Source organism: Fulmarus glacialis, unplaced genomic scaffold (genome assembly GCF_000690835.1).
Source record: "Fulmarus glacialis isolate BGI_N327 unplaced genomic scaffold, ASM69083v1 scaffold8800, whole genome shotgun sequence".
Lineage (NCBI taxonomy): Eukaryota > Metazoa > Chordata > Aves > Procellariiformes > Procellariidae > Fulmarus > Fulmarus glacialis.
Genome location: NW_009190143.1, coordinates 149,493 through 166,453, shown reverse-complemented (window position 1 = coordinate 166,453; position 16,961 = coordinate 149,493). Strand labels below are relative to the sequence as shown.

Genomic DNA, 16,961 nt, shown 5'->3' with positions numbered 1-16,961 from the left:
TGTGCCAGGGATGTCGCGCAGCCATGGCCTTGGACCCTTGCTTGGACATCCTGAGCTTGGAGAGGACTGGCAGGATCTGGCATGGATGGGGGGGGGGGCTTTCCCCAGCCCCTTTTACCTCCACTTTCCCTAAGTGAACTATGTGTTCTCTTGTTTCCAGAAGGCAGGGAGTGTGTAAATTGTGGGGCTACCTCAACCCCTCTGTGGAGAAGAGACGGCACCGGGCACTATTTGTGTAACGCCTGTGGACTCTATCACAAAATGAACGGGCAGAACCGGCCCTTGATCAAGGGGGGGGCTTTCCCCAGCCCCTTTTACCTCCACTTTCCCTAAGTGAACTATGTGTTCTCTTGTTTCCAGAAGGCAGGGAGTGTGTAAATTGTGGGGCTACCTCAACCCCTCTGTGGAGAAGAGACGGCACCGGGCACTATTTGTGTAACGCCTGTGGACTCTATCACAAAATGAACGGGCAGAACCGGCCCTTGATCAAACCCAAGAGAAGGCTGGTGAGTCTCCTTTTTTTATTCTTTCTTTTCCTTCTTCTGCAACTTTTGCTTCTTGTCTGCAGCTCAGGATGGACAGGGAAGCTCAGCCAGCTCCAAAATCTGGTCCCAGTACGTCAGAGGGCTGGGAGGAGGGGATGCTAGGAGAGATGCTCCCAGCTGCTGTGGGCCTCAGTTGTCTGGTCCTCTTGCAAACTGCAAAACAGGTTAAAAAAACAAAATCCAGGGCTTCTTGCAAACCAGAACTGAGTTTTCTCCCAGGTTGCAATGGGGCAGATGCCTCTGCACAGCGCTTCTGGATGGCGACGCAAGGACAGTGGCTCTTTCCAGGGGCTGAGGGCAGAGTAATCATTTCCTAGTGACCAAAGAGATTATCAGGAGAAGAAGATTTCTCCTGGGCTCTCTACACTCCTGTCCTCCCCTTCCCAAGTGTGTCTCCATCCCCCTTGGCTGCCAGTGTTGCGGAGGGGGGACCCAGGCTGGGTACCGGTCACCGTAGCTGGTGCCACTGGGCCACCGGTTGGACCTTGGTCCTGCAAAGCACTTGGCTGATGGTCCTGGTGCCACTTGAACCTGGTGTGGTCATTTGTACCTGAGCCAGGGCCTCAAATTGTGTCATCCCCCTCTGAGTCGGTGTGAGGACACGAGGTAGGGGATGGCAAAGCCCGGTGAGCGTGCAAAGCCGAGCGTGTGCCCAGGGCCACAGAAGTTGGAGGAAGACGAAAAGCGCGGGTAAATATTTGAAATAATAGTTGCAAGCCTCACGACTGTACTACGTACAGGCAATACGTTACAGCATCCCCAGCGATCTATTTATGAATTTCCCTGGAAGCCACAAAAAGGTCTGGAAGCTGTGGGCACGGCTAATAAATGCGTTGAAGTATATTTGGCAAATAATCAGGCAAACCACAAGGGGAAAAAATATATCAAGCAGGGGGAAAAAAAAAAAGTTGCCTGCTTGGGAAGTTATTGAATGTTTCGAATCGAGGCACGTTTGGTTGCGTTAGGATTAAAGACGTGGACGGGCTCCTGGGGGCCGCTCAAAATGCGGAGGAAAAGCGGCTCTTGCCTCTCCGCGGAGTTTCTGAGCTGATGGATGGATCCGGCCGGTTGCGTGAGGCTTGTGCCGGATCCTGCGGGAACATCGTGTTCCCCGTGAAGGTGCTCACGGCCTCGGTCCGGCAACTCTTAGGCACGGATTCAGCTTCCACACCTGTGAGATGTCGGCAAAATTGGACCGGTGTTACTTCCACAGGCGCTGGGAAGCGTTTGCAGGATACGACCCCAGGAGGGGTTACGCTGCGAGGGGCAGCGGCGCCGGCTCTGTCTGGCCGTGGGGGTTTGGGGGAAGATGGAGGTTTGCTCCTCTACACCCAAACTTCCCGTGGGCGAAACCTCTCTGTGCCTTCCCCTGGGCTTTTCCTGTCTAGGAAAATGTTGGTCTCCCTCGTCTTTCATAGCCTTGTTAGAAAAAAGGAAAGGCTTTCTAGGGAGGGAAGTGCGGGCTGGGATTTTAAATTTTTTTGGGCAGCTCTCTTGTTCTCTTCTCCTCCTCCCCCCGGCCCTTCTGTCTTAAACACATACACCTCATTTGCTTTTTTCTTTTTTTCTTTTTTTTTTTGCCTCGTTCTCTCTTTATGTGTAAAGTTAACTTCCTAGGAAAAAGCTGCCGGATATCTGAGCCCTGGAGATAACTCCTAAACAACAGCTCCGTTTCCCCAGCCCAAACACACAGGAGCTTGAGCGTATCCAAACAAGCGGAGGGGGAGGCAGAATAGGAAAGCGGCTGGAAAGGGGGGGGAGAGCTTTCAAAAAGTGTCTGATGGAACCACGAAAGAATGTCCCGAGTCACCCTCAGCCCGGCACATGTAAAATGAACTATATAAATAAATACATTGTAAAAGGTCATTCTTGGCGGGGGGGGGGGGAAAGGAGAAAGAAAGAAAAAAAGTAAAGAGAGACCTTGTCTTGCATAATCACTCCAATCTTGGGCATTTTAGTTAAAGTTTAAGTTACAAAAAAGTTCCCGTTCTTTGAATACAGCCTCTGCTAAATGAGAACTTTTGATTTTTCTATATATATTTTTTTTTTTCCTTTAAAAAAAAAAAAAGGAGAAACATTTCTAACGTTGTTTGCCTCTATATTTATTTCCCTTGCTAACCTTAAAAAAAAAAAAAATCAGAAGGCACCAAAGCTGGGCCCGTGTTTGCATTTCGTGTGCGTGGATGTAGATGTCTGCGTGCCCGTGGCTTGACTTCATCTTTCCTGACTCGTGAAGGCGAGCGGCTGGGGAAGGCGGTGTGTGTATGGAGGCTCAGGGTGGGGATCCAGCGTGTGCTCCTCTCCCTCTGCCACAAGTTTCCTGCGTGACCTTGGGCTGGTTTTGTAGGCTCTGATCCCAGGCACGCTGAAACTAATGAAAGGACTCCGACGGGTTGGAGAGAAGAGGCAAATAAATCCTTAGATGCTGAGGACCCAGCCCAAACCTTATTAAATTCAATGGGCGTCTTTGTAAGGGCTTTCTTTAAGGGAGATGGATGGAGCCTTGCCAGCCGAGGGGGGCTCAGACAGCTCTGCTTCCTTTTGGGAGGAAGGTGGAAGATCTGGAGATGTTGGCAGGAGGATCAGGAACGGGCAGGTGGTACCACACCACCGCTCTACTTAAAAGATCTACAGCCCTCTTGGAGACCGTTCCTGGCCCCGTCGAAGCCAGTGGCAGCCCTGTCACTTCTGTTGCTGAGATAAAACCTTCCTTTGGATTTTCTTCCCTTCCCTGCCCACGTGGATGCAGAGCTCTCTGTTTCCGTGTCCAGCAGTGCTGGTTTTGGAAGGATTATAGCCAATTTCTCAGCAGGCCCATGCCCGTGCAGTCTTATTTTAGGAAGCTGATGCTTGCAGCTTTGTGGGTACCCCATGTAAATCCAGACACCGAAAACGCCCCTTAATTAAGCATCTTTGTAAGTGCTTGGTTATTCCTGCACCGTCCTCAAGTCCATCTTCTCATCACCGCCAGCGCTTCTGAAGTTGTGCCCTCGCCCAAAGCAACCGGGCCGTGGGGTCTGGTCCTACAGATGATATGGGGCACCCTATTAGTCATCCCATTACTTACGTGGTCAGGCTCGGGTCGGTGACTAGCAGCAGTGGATCCCATTGCTGGGAGCTTTTACAATAGCGTTATTATTCATTGTTTCCTGCCCACTGCCAGTGTCTCCAGTATAAGTTGGTACAGCATGAAAGGTACAGTCTGGGACCGAAAGAGCACAGAGTTTAAAATATTTAGCTAACGACGCTGAATTTTTGTAGGGGAAACACGGCAGATGGAAAAAGTTTTAGAGAAGATAGTGGATGTTGTGATTTATTTAATGTCAGAGTTTGTTTGAAGGTAGCAAGGTGGTGACCAGGCGTGTCTTTTAAACGCACTTACTGTAAGAGAAATTACGGTGAGCGCCGTGTAGAAACCCCAAATATCTTCAAAGGAGATGTTTCCCCTGTGTGGGCTGAGTCAAATATCACTGGTTTTTAGAAATTTCCTTAGGCTTGATTTTTGGGTCTGATAAGGGAAAAGCTGCCACCGAGAGACTCAATCCAGCCCGCGAGCCACCCGTGCCGGCCGGCGGGAGCCGGGGGGGCAGAGACCTGCAGAGTCGATCCCCGGGTCTCGGCGAGAGCCCGGCTCTGCAAACAGTTGAGTCCATGCTGCGTTTGAAGCACGCTTTTTAACCCGTTGATTTTGATGGGAAACAAATTTGGGGCCGCGGCATGGTCCGGAGGAGGACAGGACCGAGGCGTGTATGTGCACATCTGCTGGGGGCTCTGCCGTTCGTGGTGGGATGTTTCAGCTTCTCCTGCTGGGATTTTTGCAACCAAAGACCCATGTGCCGTTCCCAGCTCCTGCTTGTCATCAGCATGGAGAAGTCAGCTAGAGGTCTCATCGGGCTTGAGACCGGCTTGTTTCAGCGTGGTTTATGGTCAGGCGAAATGGAACTGTCCCCATGGGCAGCTGGTGACAGCCCCTTGCTGTCAGACCAGGCTCTCTGTGATGCTTCCTAATGCTCACGGGTATCGTTTTATTTATATTTTAGACAGTCCTTTTTGTCTAATTTAAAAAAAAAAAATCATACTCTATCTAAAACAAAACCAACCCGTCCTCTCCCCACCTACGCCGCATTCAATTATGATTAAAATTGCAACATGACCTAACAAGAGCTGGTATTAACGCTAGCGCTGTGCCAGTGTCCATGTTTGCATTTTGGGTTTGTTGTACGGTATCCAAAGATGCGGTGTTTTTTTTTGTTTTTTTTTTTTTAAATGTTGGATGTGCTACAGTGTGCGGCTGTGTGGGGTGAGGGGTAAATTTGAAACAGTAAGAGCACAAAAGAGAGCATTAAAGGCTCAGTTCTGCAAGGTGCCAAGCATTGCTATGATCTGGCAAATCGCTTAAGCACATGTTTTAACTTTAAGCACATGAGCAGTCCCATTGAAAGCAACGCATCGGGATGAAATCAGAGCTCTGGGACTGTGTCATATTGATGAAGAAGAGAAAGGACGGGGATCTAAAGGTCTTTTTTTAGGAGCTGTAGGCACTTGCACACAGGCAGACATGCATACGCATTCACATAGGAGTCTGCAAACTCCTTTTCCTCCTTCAGTGGCAGAAGGACAATTTGTTTGCTAAAGTTACAGTTTTTAAATGATAAGCAGGAATTCATGCATGTGGAAGAGGAGCGACGTTTGCTAAATTTGGCTTTGCTAAATCATTATCACAGCCAACAAAAAAGCTTCTTTATACACCTTGACATGTAGACTTTTTTTCCTTGTCCCTCCCCCTTTATGAAATGGTAAATTCTTCTTTCAGGCTCATTACCAATCCTTAAATAAACATGAAGGTTTAGGCTGCAAAAGGGTGTAATTAAAAAGTTGGGATTCTCGCTCTTTGCCACAGTGTTATTTCCGATCTGGAGCCCGTATCCTTTGAAGCTCAGCTGAATTTACAGGACCGGGCCGTGCTTGCGGTTGGACCCAGCGAGCAGCTGCCCACCAAGCTCAGCGCGGGTCTCACCCGGCGCTCGCTGGAGCCGGCGTGAGTCACGCCGTTGACTCCGGCAATTGTTGGTTCAGGCCCTGACTGCAGAATTAGACCCCTGGGGGGTCTGAGAGAATTAAGATGGAAAGACATGTTGGCATTTAAATAATATTTTCCCCTCTGGAATGGGCTGTGCCAGAGCTGCTAATTTTGATGAGTTCTATCAGAGGTTTAGCACTCACTTTTAGGATGCCCTTTGGCACCTGATTCAGTTCATATATAATTTGGGATTAAAGTACCTCGGGGATTTTTTTCAGAATTATTATTTGTTCTCACAAGCCAGTTTCTGGAGGCCTCTGCCGATGTGCGTCAGTCTTGCAGGGTTGATGTTTTCTTTCTCAGCAATTTTGCTGATTGCATCTTCTTTTTTTTTTTTTTTTTTTTTTTTTTTTTTTATTTTAATACTGGTGCTTTTCTCTCCCTCTCCTTCTCTTCCCCTGTCTCTCCCCCTCCTTCCCGCAGTCTGCAGCCAGGAGGGCGGGCACGTCCTGCGCCAACTGTCAGACCACCACTACCACCCTGTGGAGGAGAAATGCCAACGGCGATCCCGTCTGTAACGCCTGCGGGCTCTACTACAAGCTGCACAATGTAAGTGTGACTGTAACGCTCAATAACGGGGCCTCAGTTTTGGTGCTCGATGGTCCAAACTCTTCCTTGACTTAAGGATTTCCAGTCTTGGGTGGTGCTGAGACCTCCTTTGTCCCTTTGGGGACCTTGGGGGTTGGAGCGATGTGTCGGCATCCCCTCAAACGTAGCCGATCTGACTTGGGGAGGTGTAAGACAGGGCTGTCCATGGGTAATGTTAGAGCTTTCCCATGCCTGAGCCAAGAAAGGAGGACTGGATCACCACAGAGAGACATTATCTGCTGCTGATTGGGCTCAGTGCGTTGGAAAAGACAACACGTTGTCCTGCAAGCTGATATCCCTTTGATGCGTAGCTTGGTTCCTCCAGCAAATACACACTCTGGAAAAAAAGCAAAATGTGCCAGCAACTATTTAGATCTTTCTTGGGTTTGTGGCTGCCTTTGTCCCGTCCCACCACCCGTCCCCAAAGATGATTTATTTAGGTCTTGTGTTTGCCCCAGTTGACGCAAGCGATTCCTAAACCAAAAAGGACTTGATTTAGTTAGCGGGTTGCAGAGTCTACTCAACCTGTGACGTGAATTTTAAAGCATCTGTCATGGAAGGGAAGGAAAAATGAAATGAAATGGCTGACAGATTTAATCTAATATCTCCATGCAAAGCCAGCTTGCAGGAACCAGGGATATGTGCCCTAAGAGCTAAAGGGATCTGAAAAGTCTTCTACTGAATAATACTGCTAATAAAGGAGTCTTAAGGCTACTCCTGTTACTCTTATTCCACATGTGGCATTAGAATAATTATTATGTCAGAAGAAGGAAGAGACTTTCAATTTCTCTGCTTTGATATAACTTTTTTTTTTCCTAATGGTCGTTTGCTTTACATTTGACTTAGAAATCTCGGGCTATGTTTTGCCCTCATGTCCACCCACACAAACACATCAAAGACGGATTGGGTTTCATGGGGCACCCAACCCTTGTGGTGTCTCAGTCCCTTCCATTTGTTATTTCAAGCTCTTTGGTTTCTTGGGATGAGTAAACAAGTTTGGATTAAGTAGAAAAAAAAAACCCAACGAGGCTAATTTTTCACCTGTTCTGTGAGAGGCATCTCTCCTGGAAAAAAGGAAAATGTGTTTACCCTTTAGTGGGCAGGCGTCTCAGCACGTTTTGAGTCCTATGTAGCAAGCAAAGCTTGTCATCAAACTCTCAGTGTGATCACTGCAAACAAAGGGGTTGGACCCAGAGTGAAAGCTCTCAGAATATCATAAGAAAATATTCTGTTTGCTATTTCTATGGCAAGAAGGGAGCAAGGTCAGCCACCTTCACTGGAGGAGTCTATGCTTGTGCTATGTTTTTATTTTGGCCTTGTAGCCATCAGTGGTAGGACTTAAATCACGTAGCTTGGGAGACCTATAGAAAGACCTATACCTGAGCAGCTCCCCTTGTACCCCAGCAAAGCCCTTTGAAGAAAATAGGGTCTTCTCAGGTGCCATTCGTTGGACCTGAGAGAGATGCCTGTGTCTGGATGAGATGACTCGTACCCTTGAAGACGGTGCAGTTTCTCCCCATGACTACAAAAGGTGGCAGGATGATGAGTTCAGATGTGCCTATCTGCACTGTAGACATCTGACTGGAGGAATCCCCCTTAAGGTGTCTAGAATAGTGTCTGAGTGCTGAAGTTCTTGTGCCTGCAAGAGCACATCCTTTTTGTTTTTCACACTAATGTTGTGAACCTAGTTGGCCTGAATTGACCCCCACTAGATCCACTGTTTAGGGAAACTCCGATCCAGCTGTGAAATTTGTGACACGGGGCAGGCCTTGAGCACATTGGAACCATTTTCATATTCATTAAAAACACCGACAGCTGCTTAAAAGCTCAGCACAGCTACTTACCAAAGTCAAGTAATATCTTGCCTTATGAGCAACCCCATTAATGGAACCTGCTTAAATGAAACCCCTAGAGGACTGAGATACTGTGTACAGCAATATAACCAGGCAAGGATACTAAAATCTGGCTATGAGTGGATAGATCCTTTTTTTTTTTTTTTTCCCCACTTTTTTAAGATGATGCTTAGTTACGACTGTGGTGAGAAACAGGCAACATCGCAGCCGATAGCCCTTGAACATACCACCCTCAGCTTTAAAGGTCCACGATGGCAGAGCATTGGAGCATTATTCTGCAGCCCAACTGACTTTAGAGGCTGTGAAGGCCACCTTGTGCTTCAGAAGCCAAATACGAGTGAGTTTTTCGTGACCAGTGGTAAGGCGGTGGTAGCTTCACAAGTGATGCCTTCTCTTTTTGGCTGCTGGGAGGCAGGAGCTAGGGAGCTGTGCTAACTGCTAACTGGTGAATGGCACCAGCGTCGTCCTTTAATCAACTCAAGGCAGGGAGGAAGTTTGATGGTTGCACGTGGACAAGGTTCCTTGGCTGGTGCAAATTGGTCTGGTCTGTTAAAGTTCAAGACCTGTTTGTGTAGGCTGTGGTCCTCCTCCTTTTGTGTATCTTATTTGCATCGGTTCGCCATCAGGAGAGGTGTCAGGAATAGGGAGGTTCGTCGTAGCATGTCCCTCCCAAGCAGCTGAGGGTGTCTGCGTAGATGTTGTGTCAATGCCAGTGGAAGGCCTTTGGCCCCTTGGAAGATGCCTTCACCCTGTTTCAGGCTAGACTGTAGGAAATTCCTGGCCGCGTTTTTATCACCCCCCATTTTGTCTTTTCTTTGGGTTTAATTAACTTTTCTTGGGCCTTCAGATTATTAGGGTATTTTAATGGATTGATCTGAAGATGAAACTTGCCCAGTGTTTAAGTCCACACCCGGAATGATTGCAGTGAAAAGGCTATTTTTTCATGGGGCTATATCAGTTTGTTTTACTGTTGATTCCCACAGCTTAAGCAAACCCATTTGTCAGTAGGATATAAGCAATAATCATAATAGTCTTGGGGTGCATTTAGTGAAGCTGCTGGCATTTCTCCCACTGACTTCAACAAGAGCCGGCTCCATTAACACCAGTATTAAAAATGACTAATATTTCACATTGATACGGTGCTTTTCATCCTGTGGCATCCCAGAGTGCTTTCTAAGATACAACCAGCCTGGGAGATTAACCCAACATTGTAATGACTACGTCTGAAGGATAAATCCGCTTCAGTGACAGGACCTTATTGAGGTCAATGGCAAAATCCCATTGTCTTCAGTCAGAGCAAGATCAGACCTATAATGTTTAAAACTATCCCCTGGATTTGATCTGGTGAATGTAAGGTTCTTGTCCTTGTTATTTTAGTCCTTCTTAAAAGCGGGATGAGCCTTCCCTCACTTCAGGGATGGGTGGGAGTGTACCAGCAGACTGGCCTGTGCCCATAGAAATAGTGAGTTGCCATTGTTGGTAAAAGTCCTCAGAAAAGGCCTCTATTTCACAATATCCTAAAGCAGGGCTATACGTCCCAAGAGCAGAGCAGTCGGTATTTTGCATATGATAAAACAAAGAGCATAATTCCTGCCCATAATTAATTGCCTCCATCTGAAATTAATGAATTGCATATACATGCATTGGGCTGGTTTAATTTTAATTTAGCATGTGTTTGTCATTTTTATCACAATGAATTTTCATGGAGAAGGTCTTCCCTCTGGGTCTCGTTTCTCTACTCCGGAAACAGAGATGGGTTCATGGCTTTGATGTTTTGGGGATTGCTTCAACTCTGCTGTGGCTGGCCTTTGAAATCACTGGAAAAAATTTTCAGTTTGCTGTTGTGACTGTGCTGGTCTCATTTGTCCTGACATTTATCCGAGTCTTTATCTGTTTGGCACTTGGATCAGGTACCCACTTGGAGAGTGAGACCGCGTCCACTGGGATGATGTGTCCAGCTAAGAGCTTGGATGGCATCTCTGACCCCAGTTGCAGGGCTGGCCACCATCCTGAGCAAAACTGACATTCCCATCCTTAAGTTTCAAATCAAATCACGGCCTGGGCTAATCTGTTCTTAGCGATTGAGTGAAACATGAGAGACTTTGCTTTGGGGAAGTGGTCATTGTCCTGCAGGACACGACACCAAGCTACACAGGGTCAGGACCCCGTGCTTGCTCTAAGAGCCAGCACAGCCCCAGTCCCAGCACCAGGCTGATATCACTTTGCCACCACCAACTCCTGAGCTTGCACCCTTGCTGCTTCAGCTGGAAATCAATTCTGGCTGCCCCTGAGCCTTTGTGCCACAATGCAAATCCTCGTTAGGAGCTGGGGAGCTTGGGGCTTTTGTGTGCCTCCCCAAATCTGAGCTGGATTCATCAGGGATCCAGACTTCCAGGTCTTCTCCAGCATCGCTGCCTGGTGGGGCTCACTTGGGGCTTCCTCCTGGCTTTGAACTTGGGCAACGCATCCCTGCTGGCTGACTTAAAACAGGTCAGGCAAAGATTTCCCATCCCAGCCATCTAGCTGGAGCAAAGGGCCTTCCTTGTGCGTGTATCCCTGTTCCCTCGGTGAGAACAAGAAGCCAGGGAGACGGGTGATGTTGTATTTAAAGCCCATGACATTTGAGGTTTTTGCTTGTTGCTGCCCCAGGGCTGCTGTTGGGCTGTGCATGGGCAGCTTTCTCCCTCCTACATTTAGCAAGCAGGGCTGCTCCCTCCGGCTCTCTTTATTCAGAGGTAGAGGAGTCAGCCTTTTATTCACCCATTTTTAGTATGAGGTGAAGTTTCCCATCACTGCTGGTACGGAGAGCATGGGGTCACTAATTCAGACTGGGATGATGAATTTTGGGATGCTTAAACTGGAGCAGATGAGCCTGGTCCTTCCTCTCCCCGTGCCTCCATCCCCGTGTGTAACAGGGAGCTATTGTATCCCTGCCTCCCCGGGGAGAGAAAGCCATGAATGATTCCTACGCTGTGGGGAAAGGCACCAGGCAGTGGCTGATGAGCAAGAAGTGAAACTTTGCTGTAATCTGGAAGAAGGGAGTGCTTTGTCCTTTGCACTGATTTAAGATCTTATGGATGAAGATCTGCTCAGGACCCTTGCAGGAACCTCTTTTTGTTGTCCTTCGCCGGGGTTGAAACAGTAGTTCTCGGTGGATAGTGGATCCATTTTTTCCCCCTTTTCTCAAGTTTGCAGAATATCCATCAGCACTGCCGTGTGCTCACATTTATCTTTTTTTTCAGTGTTCAGCCCTGGGGGGGGTCTCCTGGGCTCTCCTGCCTTCTGCTATGGGTAAAATTCTGCAGAGGAGCCAATGCAAGACCTATATAACTCCCCATGTAGACTCCCAAGTCCAGATTTTCAAGGATGTTTATGGATATCGAATGCATCAATCCCTTCCCAAGTGTGGTCTTCGGGGCTTTCATGGCACCTGTGCTAATCTAATGCACATTGTGATGCTGGCTCTCCAGGCAGCCATAGGAGTTTCTTACAGGAGGTCCAACAGACCTTTTCCTACCATTTCCCAACCCTGACGGGTGTATGGCTGGTCACTGCAGCTGCTTATATCCATGCAGAAGAATATAATGCTTAGGTTTCCGATAGATATGTCTGCATGCAAGTAGAATATGCTCTGCCGGGCAGCACAGAAACCTGTTTCAGCACCCCCAAAAAAACACCTGGAAGGCTTTAGAAATAAAATTGGATCTGCTAAAGTAAACCTGAAAGGATGGTCGGAGCAAAATCTTTCCAAGGAAGAAAAAGAAGCCAAATACCTGCCACTTTTGTGAAGAGTTTGCCCAGCTGCCTAATGCTGCTGTGAAAGTTTGAGACCCCTCGTAGCATTGAAATCCCAGCAGCTCTTGCCGCTAATGGTTTTAGATCAGTCAGGAAGCCTCGGGGTGAGATGGTGTCTGTGGGGAATATTTCAAGGTGATAATGATTGGTTTCGTTCCTAAACATGGTGCAATTACCTAATGTGCAGATAGCTGAAATTTTTCAGCCGCTGCAAGTTATTTGGATATGTTTTGCTTCCTTGGGGCTCTGCCAGCAATTTTATGTCGTCTTGTCTTCAGAGATTTCAACCGAACTTGGGATTTCCTGGTGGGATCTGAATTTTGGGATGGGGGGAGAGGTTGTGTGTGGCACATGGGGCATACAAGGGGAGGAAGGGGGGGCTGCTGGCTGTCCAGCTGGTCCTGGACATATCCCTGGGACTGCCCGGGCATGGGGTACACGAATCCCACAGTGATTCGGGGAGAAGGGATGGAAGCACAAAAAAAATAATTGATTTTTGTTTAGATTAACAGACCCCTGACTATGAAGAAAGAAGGAATTCAGACCAGAAACCGAAAAATGTCTAGCAAATCCAAAAAGTGCAAAAAGGTCCATGACAACCTTGAAGACTTTCCCAAGAGCAGCTCCTTTAACCCCGCCGCCCTCTCCAGACACATGTCCTCCATCAGCCACATTTCACCTTTCAGTCACTCCAGCCACATGCTGACTACACCGACACCGATGCATCCTCCATCCAGCCTCTCCTTCGGACCTCACCATCCTTCCAGTATGGTCACCGCCATGGGTTAGCGAGAGACTCCCCTGCTGAATGCTTACGGTCTCAAAATGAGATTTACTTTATATACTTGCATTTTTGCAGGCGTATGGTTATGGGTCTGACGTCCCAAATCAAATGGGAGGGGGAAAAAAGAATAAAAAAAAATAAATAAAAATGTTATTTGAAGGCGTAAGAGAGAAAAAAAAAAACCCAGAAAAAAACGACAAAAAGCACAAAAAAGGAAAAAAAAAGAAAAAAAAGAGAAAAAAGTAAAAAAAAAAAGGTTTTAAAAAAGTGATGTTTGCCACTTTTTAAAGGAACTCACTATGGCGTCTATGTATTCTTACCCACTGAATCTGGATACCATTTGTGAATAAGCCATTCAGAACTTGCATTCCCTATTGGACAAGATCTCTAGTGCTGTGAAAAAAATAATAAAATAAAATAAAAAACGCTGAACATTGCATATAACTTATATTGTAAGAAATACTGTACATTTGAGGAAGACTTTATTGCATCTGGGGAGCTGTAAAGAAAAAGGCATGAAGGACTCCAAGAGATTTTTTTTTAACGGAAAAGAAAAAAAAAAAGAGGACGGGAGGACAATTTAAAAACCAGAAAAACAAACAATGCAGACCAAGAGGAAACGCGGTCTTACGAACAAATGGACCAACTGCCAGTCATGTCTTCTCCTTTTATTTTATTTTTATTTTGGTTTTTTTGGTTGGTTTTTTTTTTCGGTTTCTTTTTTGTTTCCGGGGAGGGGGAGGGGGCTGGCTAGAACGGTTTTGATGATGCATTAACTAACTAACTAACTAATTAAATAAATAACTAAATAAATAAAACCTGTAGGGAGATCATTCATTTCGGGCCACGGGCCTTTTACATAGGAAGTACCAATGGTGTCAGGCAATCAGTGTTAACATGCGGACATTGCCAACAGGGGTTTTCAGATAGCCATTCTCCAGGTCTATACGCATTGTGAACAAGTTCCTGTAATTGTTGTTTGTATGTATAATTCAACGCACCAAAATAAGAAAGATGTAGATTTATTTCATCCTATTATACAGACTGAATGGTTGTACAAATTTATTTACTGCTAGTGATAAGACCTGCTTTTTTTGTTTTGTTTTCATATTTTTTCCTCCTTTTTTTTTTTTTTTTTGGAGAATAAACTAGATTAAATTCTGTTGACTTAAAAGTGTTTTGTGCTTGGGGGTGGGAAAGGCAATATGTTTCTTTCTTTATTAATTTTTTTTAAAAAAATTTGTTTTGATGGTATTTATTTACATAGTTACCACGGGTACGGGAATGTGTGTCTCTGCGCTCATGCTGACAGCCAACGCAGTGTTTGCGGTGGCTTGATAAAAAAAAAAAACAAACACCACAGAACAAAGGAAAAAAAACCCTCAAAAATAAATGGACTGCATGTTAGTGTAACCCCACTGTCCGGTGTGTGCTCCCTGTCCCTCGAATGCAGCCCAGCCGCTACCCCCGCCTGCTGTCGGGCTCCCACGTGGGATGGGTCCCTTTTGGTCTCAGTCAACTGTGGCCACCACAGTGGCAACCCTGTGTTGATGACAGTTTGGGACTGGGATAAGCGCAAAGGTACGGCAGGGTCCTCATGGTCCTGGCTACTTTTTGGGCAGTGCTAGGAAAGACCCCAAGACTTTGGACAAGAGCTGGAAAAGCGTTTTCTGCTCTGCCCCGTTGGGTAGTCGGTGGTGTAATTTGATGGTCTGAAGTTGAGATCTTGATGTGAAATCAAGATGGACCAGACCCTGTTCCTGTGCTTGGAGGAATGGACAGAATCTGTTACAAAAGGCTGGAGGACAATTCCCAAAAACTCAAAGGCCATCAGCCAGCCCCTTCCTGCAAGAGTTTTCTTTGAAATAATGCCATCTGTATTAATATTATTAGTGTTAATAGCGAAGTTTGGCTCTTATAATTTGATTTCTGATGGTTTAATCCTTAGGAATTGGTCCTTCTTTTTGTCTTCAGTATTTACTCTTCCAGCTTCTTTATACTATCATAAGGGTTGGGCATTTACTTTCCAAATAAAGGGTTAAATGTCTTACCACCCCACTCCATTTGCTGGAGGTTTAAGCATGGTGTGATAAACAGAGGTTACCAAGGCTGTGAGAAAACGCTTAAAAAACCCCAAACAAAAAAACAACCCCCAAACCTTAAAAACCTCGACAGACATGACCTGCACATGAATTATTATTTTCTTTGATGCGGAATGAAATAACTGAATTCTTCACCCAGAATTATGCGTACTCCTGACTTTCAGTGCCAAGTGGATGGAAAAATATCAATCACCATATCTGTCAGATGCTATTTTGAACGCACTTTCTCTTGGGTGGTAATTGGAGAGGGTAACAGTGGCATGGTCTAAGCTTCTTCTGCAGGATGGCTGACATGAGTAAAGATGTTTCATATAAGACAGACCACTTCGAAACTTTCAGGATGATTATACAGAGGTCAAATAGTCATTTGATTTGGGAATGGGGGAGGAGGGAAGAGGATTGACCTTTATTTGGGCTTTTTCTCCCCTGTTTCAAAATGAACCTAGTTAACCTATGTCTACCATAAAGGAGGATTTAGCAGATGTAAGCGGAACAGGCAGTAATAATTTTGTAATGTTGTATATTCTTTCCTTTTTTCTCTGTTGATAAAAATGTGTAAAAAAAGTCAGAACAAATAGCACACAGTTAAAATCTTATGCTGATCACCTTTCTGCTTTCTCAATGAATATTTTAAGCATAAAGACCTAATGTCAAAATAAAACAGTGAAGAATTACTGAGATGCAAATGGAGATCTTGTTGGCTCCTAGCTAATCATCTGCGAACTATAAAGCTATTTTCAGTTAGTCTGACAAACAAAAGGAAATAATCATCTTTGCTGATATTAAGCTTGAGAGATTATTATTTTTAAATTCGTGATGCTACAACCTTTCCCTCCTTTCGCTCATCAACAGATTGCAGTTGGACTAAGATATTGATTCCAGGACCTCAGCAATGGTGAAAATTAGAGGAGGATTCGTACGGCAGTATTTTGCACTCGTGTATTATTGTGTTTGAATCTTTCAATTTGCTTTAGAGGGAAATGGCTCCTGAGTTTCTCACTCTAACTTTTTTTGCTAAAAACTGGAAACATCTTCTTTTTGCAGTTTCTTTCTGATGTTGTTTCATAGGTCTTAAGGGCATTGAGTGAGGTGAAGCAGGATTGGGGCCAGCTCAGAGAATGAGCATCCTGGAAAGGACACAAATGCAGACACTCTGTCTGCATATACTCTAGGAAACACTTACAGTTTGTCTACAGGATTCTTACATCAATTATCTTACATTCTGATGCCAGGAGCAGGATGAATAGGTTCTCTCACATCACATACTCCCTGATTACTGCCCGAGATGCTAAATTAACCTGAGTGGTCTACCAGTTCCTCAGTTATGGTTTTTTTTTTCTTTTCTTCTCCCAGAGCAAATATTCCAAAATTTTAATGTCTTGAAGTGTTTTGTTTGCTTGTTTGGTTTTTGTTATGTTTTTTTCTTTTGTTTGCTTTGTTTTGTTTGCTTGCTTGGTTTTTTTTTTTTTTTTGGTTTCTTTCCTTCCCTTTAACACATATAAACCAGAAAACCTGGTTTACAGAAAAGGCCAAAAGCTGTTGTTCTTGGGCAAATGTCTTGTGAATGGCGACTCTGCCTTCCTTCATTTCTGAAACTGCAGGTAAAGCTGATGATAGGCAGGTTGGAGCAGGAAAGCCCTCTGAGTCATGGCTCTACTTCGATAATCTATATTGTGTAGAAAACACCATGGAAGTCATTAGTGGGGTCAAATCTTGTGGTCTTTTTGCCAGCAAAATGCCTTCTGGGAATTTGAGTGAGTAATAGCTGCTATGTCCATGTGACCGTGGTAACTACATTTTACTCATGATCCAAGCAAAAGTCCATTGACAGCAGTGGAAAGACTCCTAATGAGTAATGCAATAAGACTTGAATCAAGACCTCCCAAGTATTAATTTCAGTGTAAGCATCTTGATTTATCTGCCTCCGTTAACTTTTCAGCTGCATTGGTCCTGTGTCAGTGCGCATGTGTGCACACAGACATACACGCAATATTGAAGGGACATTTTTAAGATTACCAAGCTCCATCCTTCAAGGGTGAAGAAACAAGAAATGCTGTAATTAACACCATCTGCAAAACCTTTATTTTTTTCCTACGCATTTGAATTATGAGTTGTCTTAGGATGCATCTAGACCTGCATTTAGGTTCAGATTAGCAGTGTGTTTTTGAAGTAATTTCCCAATAGTCCCACCTCAGGGTGATGAGATTTTACCTT

At 45.5% G+C, this 16,961-nt stretch overlaps 1 protein-coding gene across 1 annotated transcript; it reads left to right on the top strand.

Annotated features, from left to right (window-relative positions):
* Positions 1-360: 360 nt before the first annotated feature.
* On the top strand, positions 361-12,769 carry LOC104081782 (GATA-binding factor 3; the record flags this gene model as incomplete). Its single annotated transcript, XM_009584651.1, has 3 exons — positions 361-506; positions 6,049-6,174; positions 12,366-12,769. Coding segments are annotated over 3 exons (557 nt in total), but the record flags the coding sequence as incomplete, so codon positions are not given.
* Between the last annotated feature and the right edge of the window lie 4,192 nt (positions 12,770-16,961).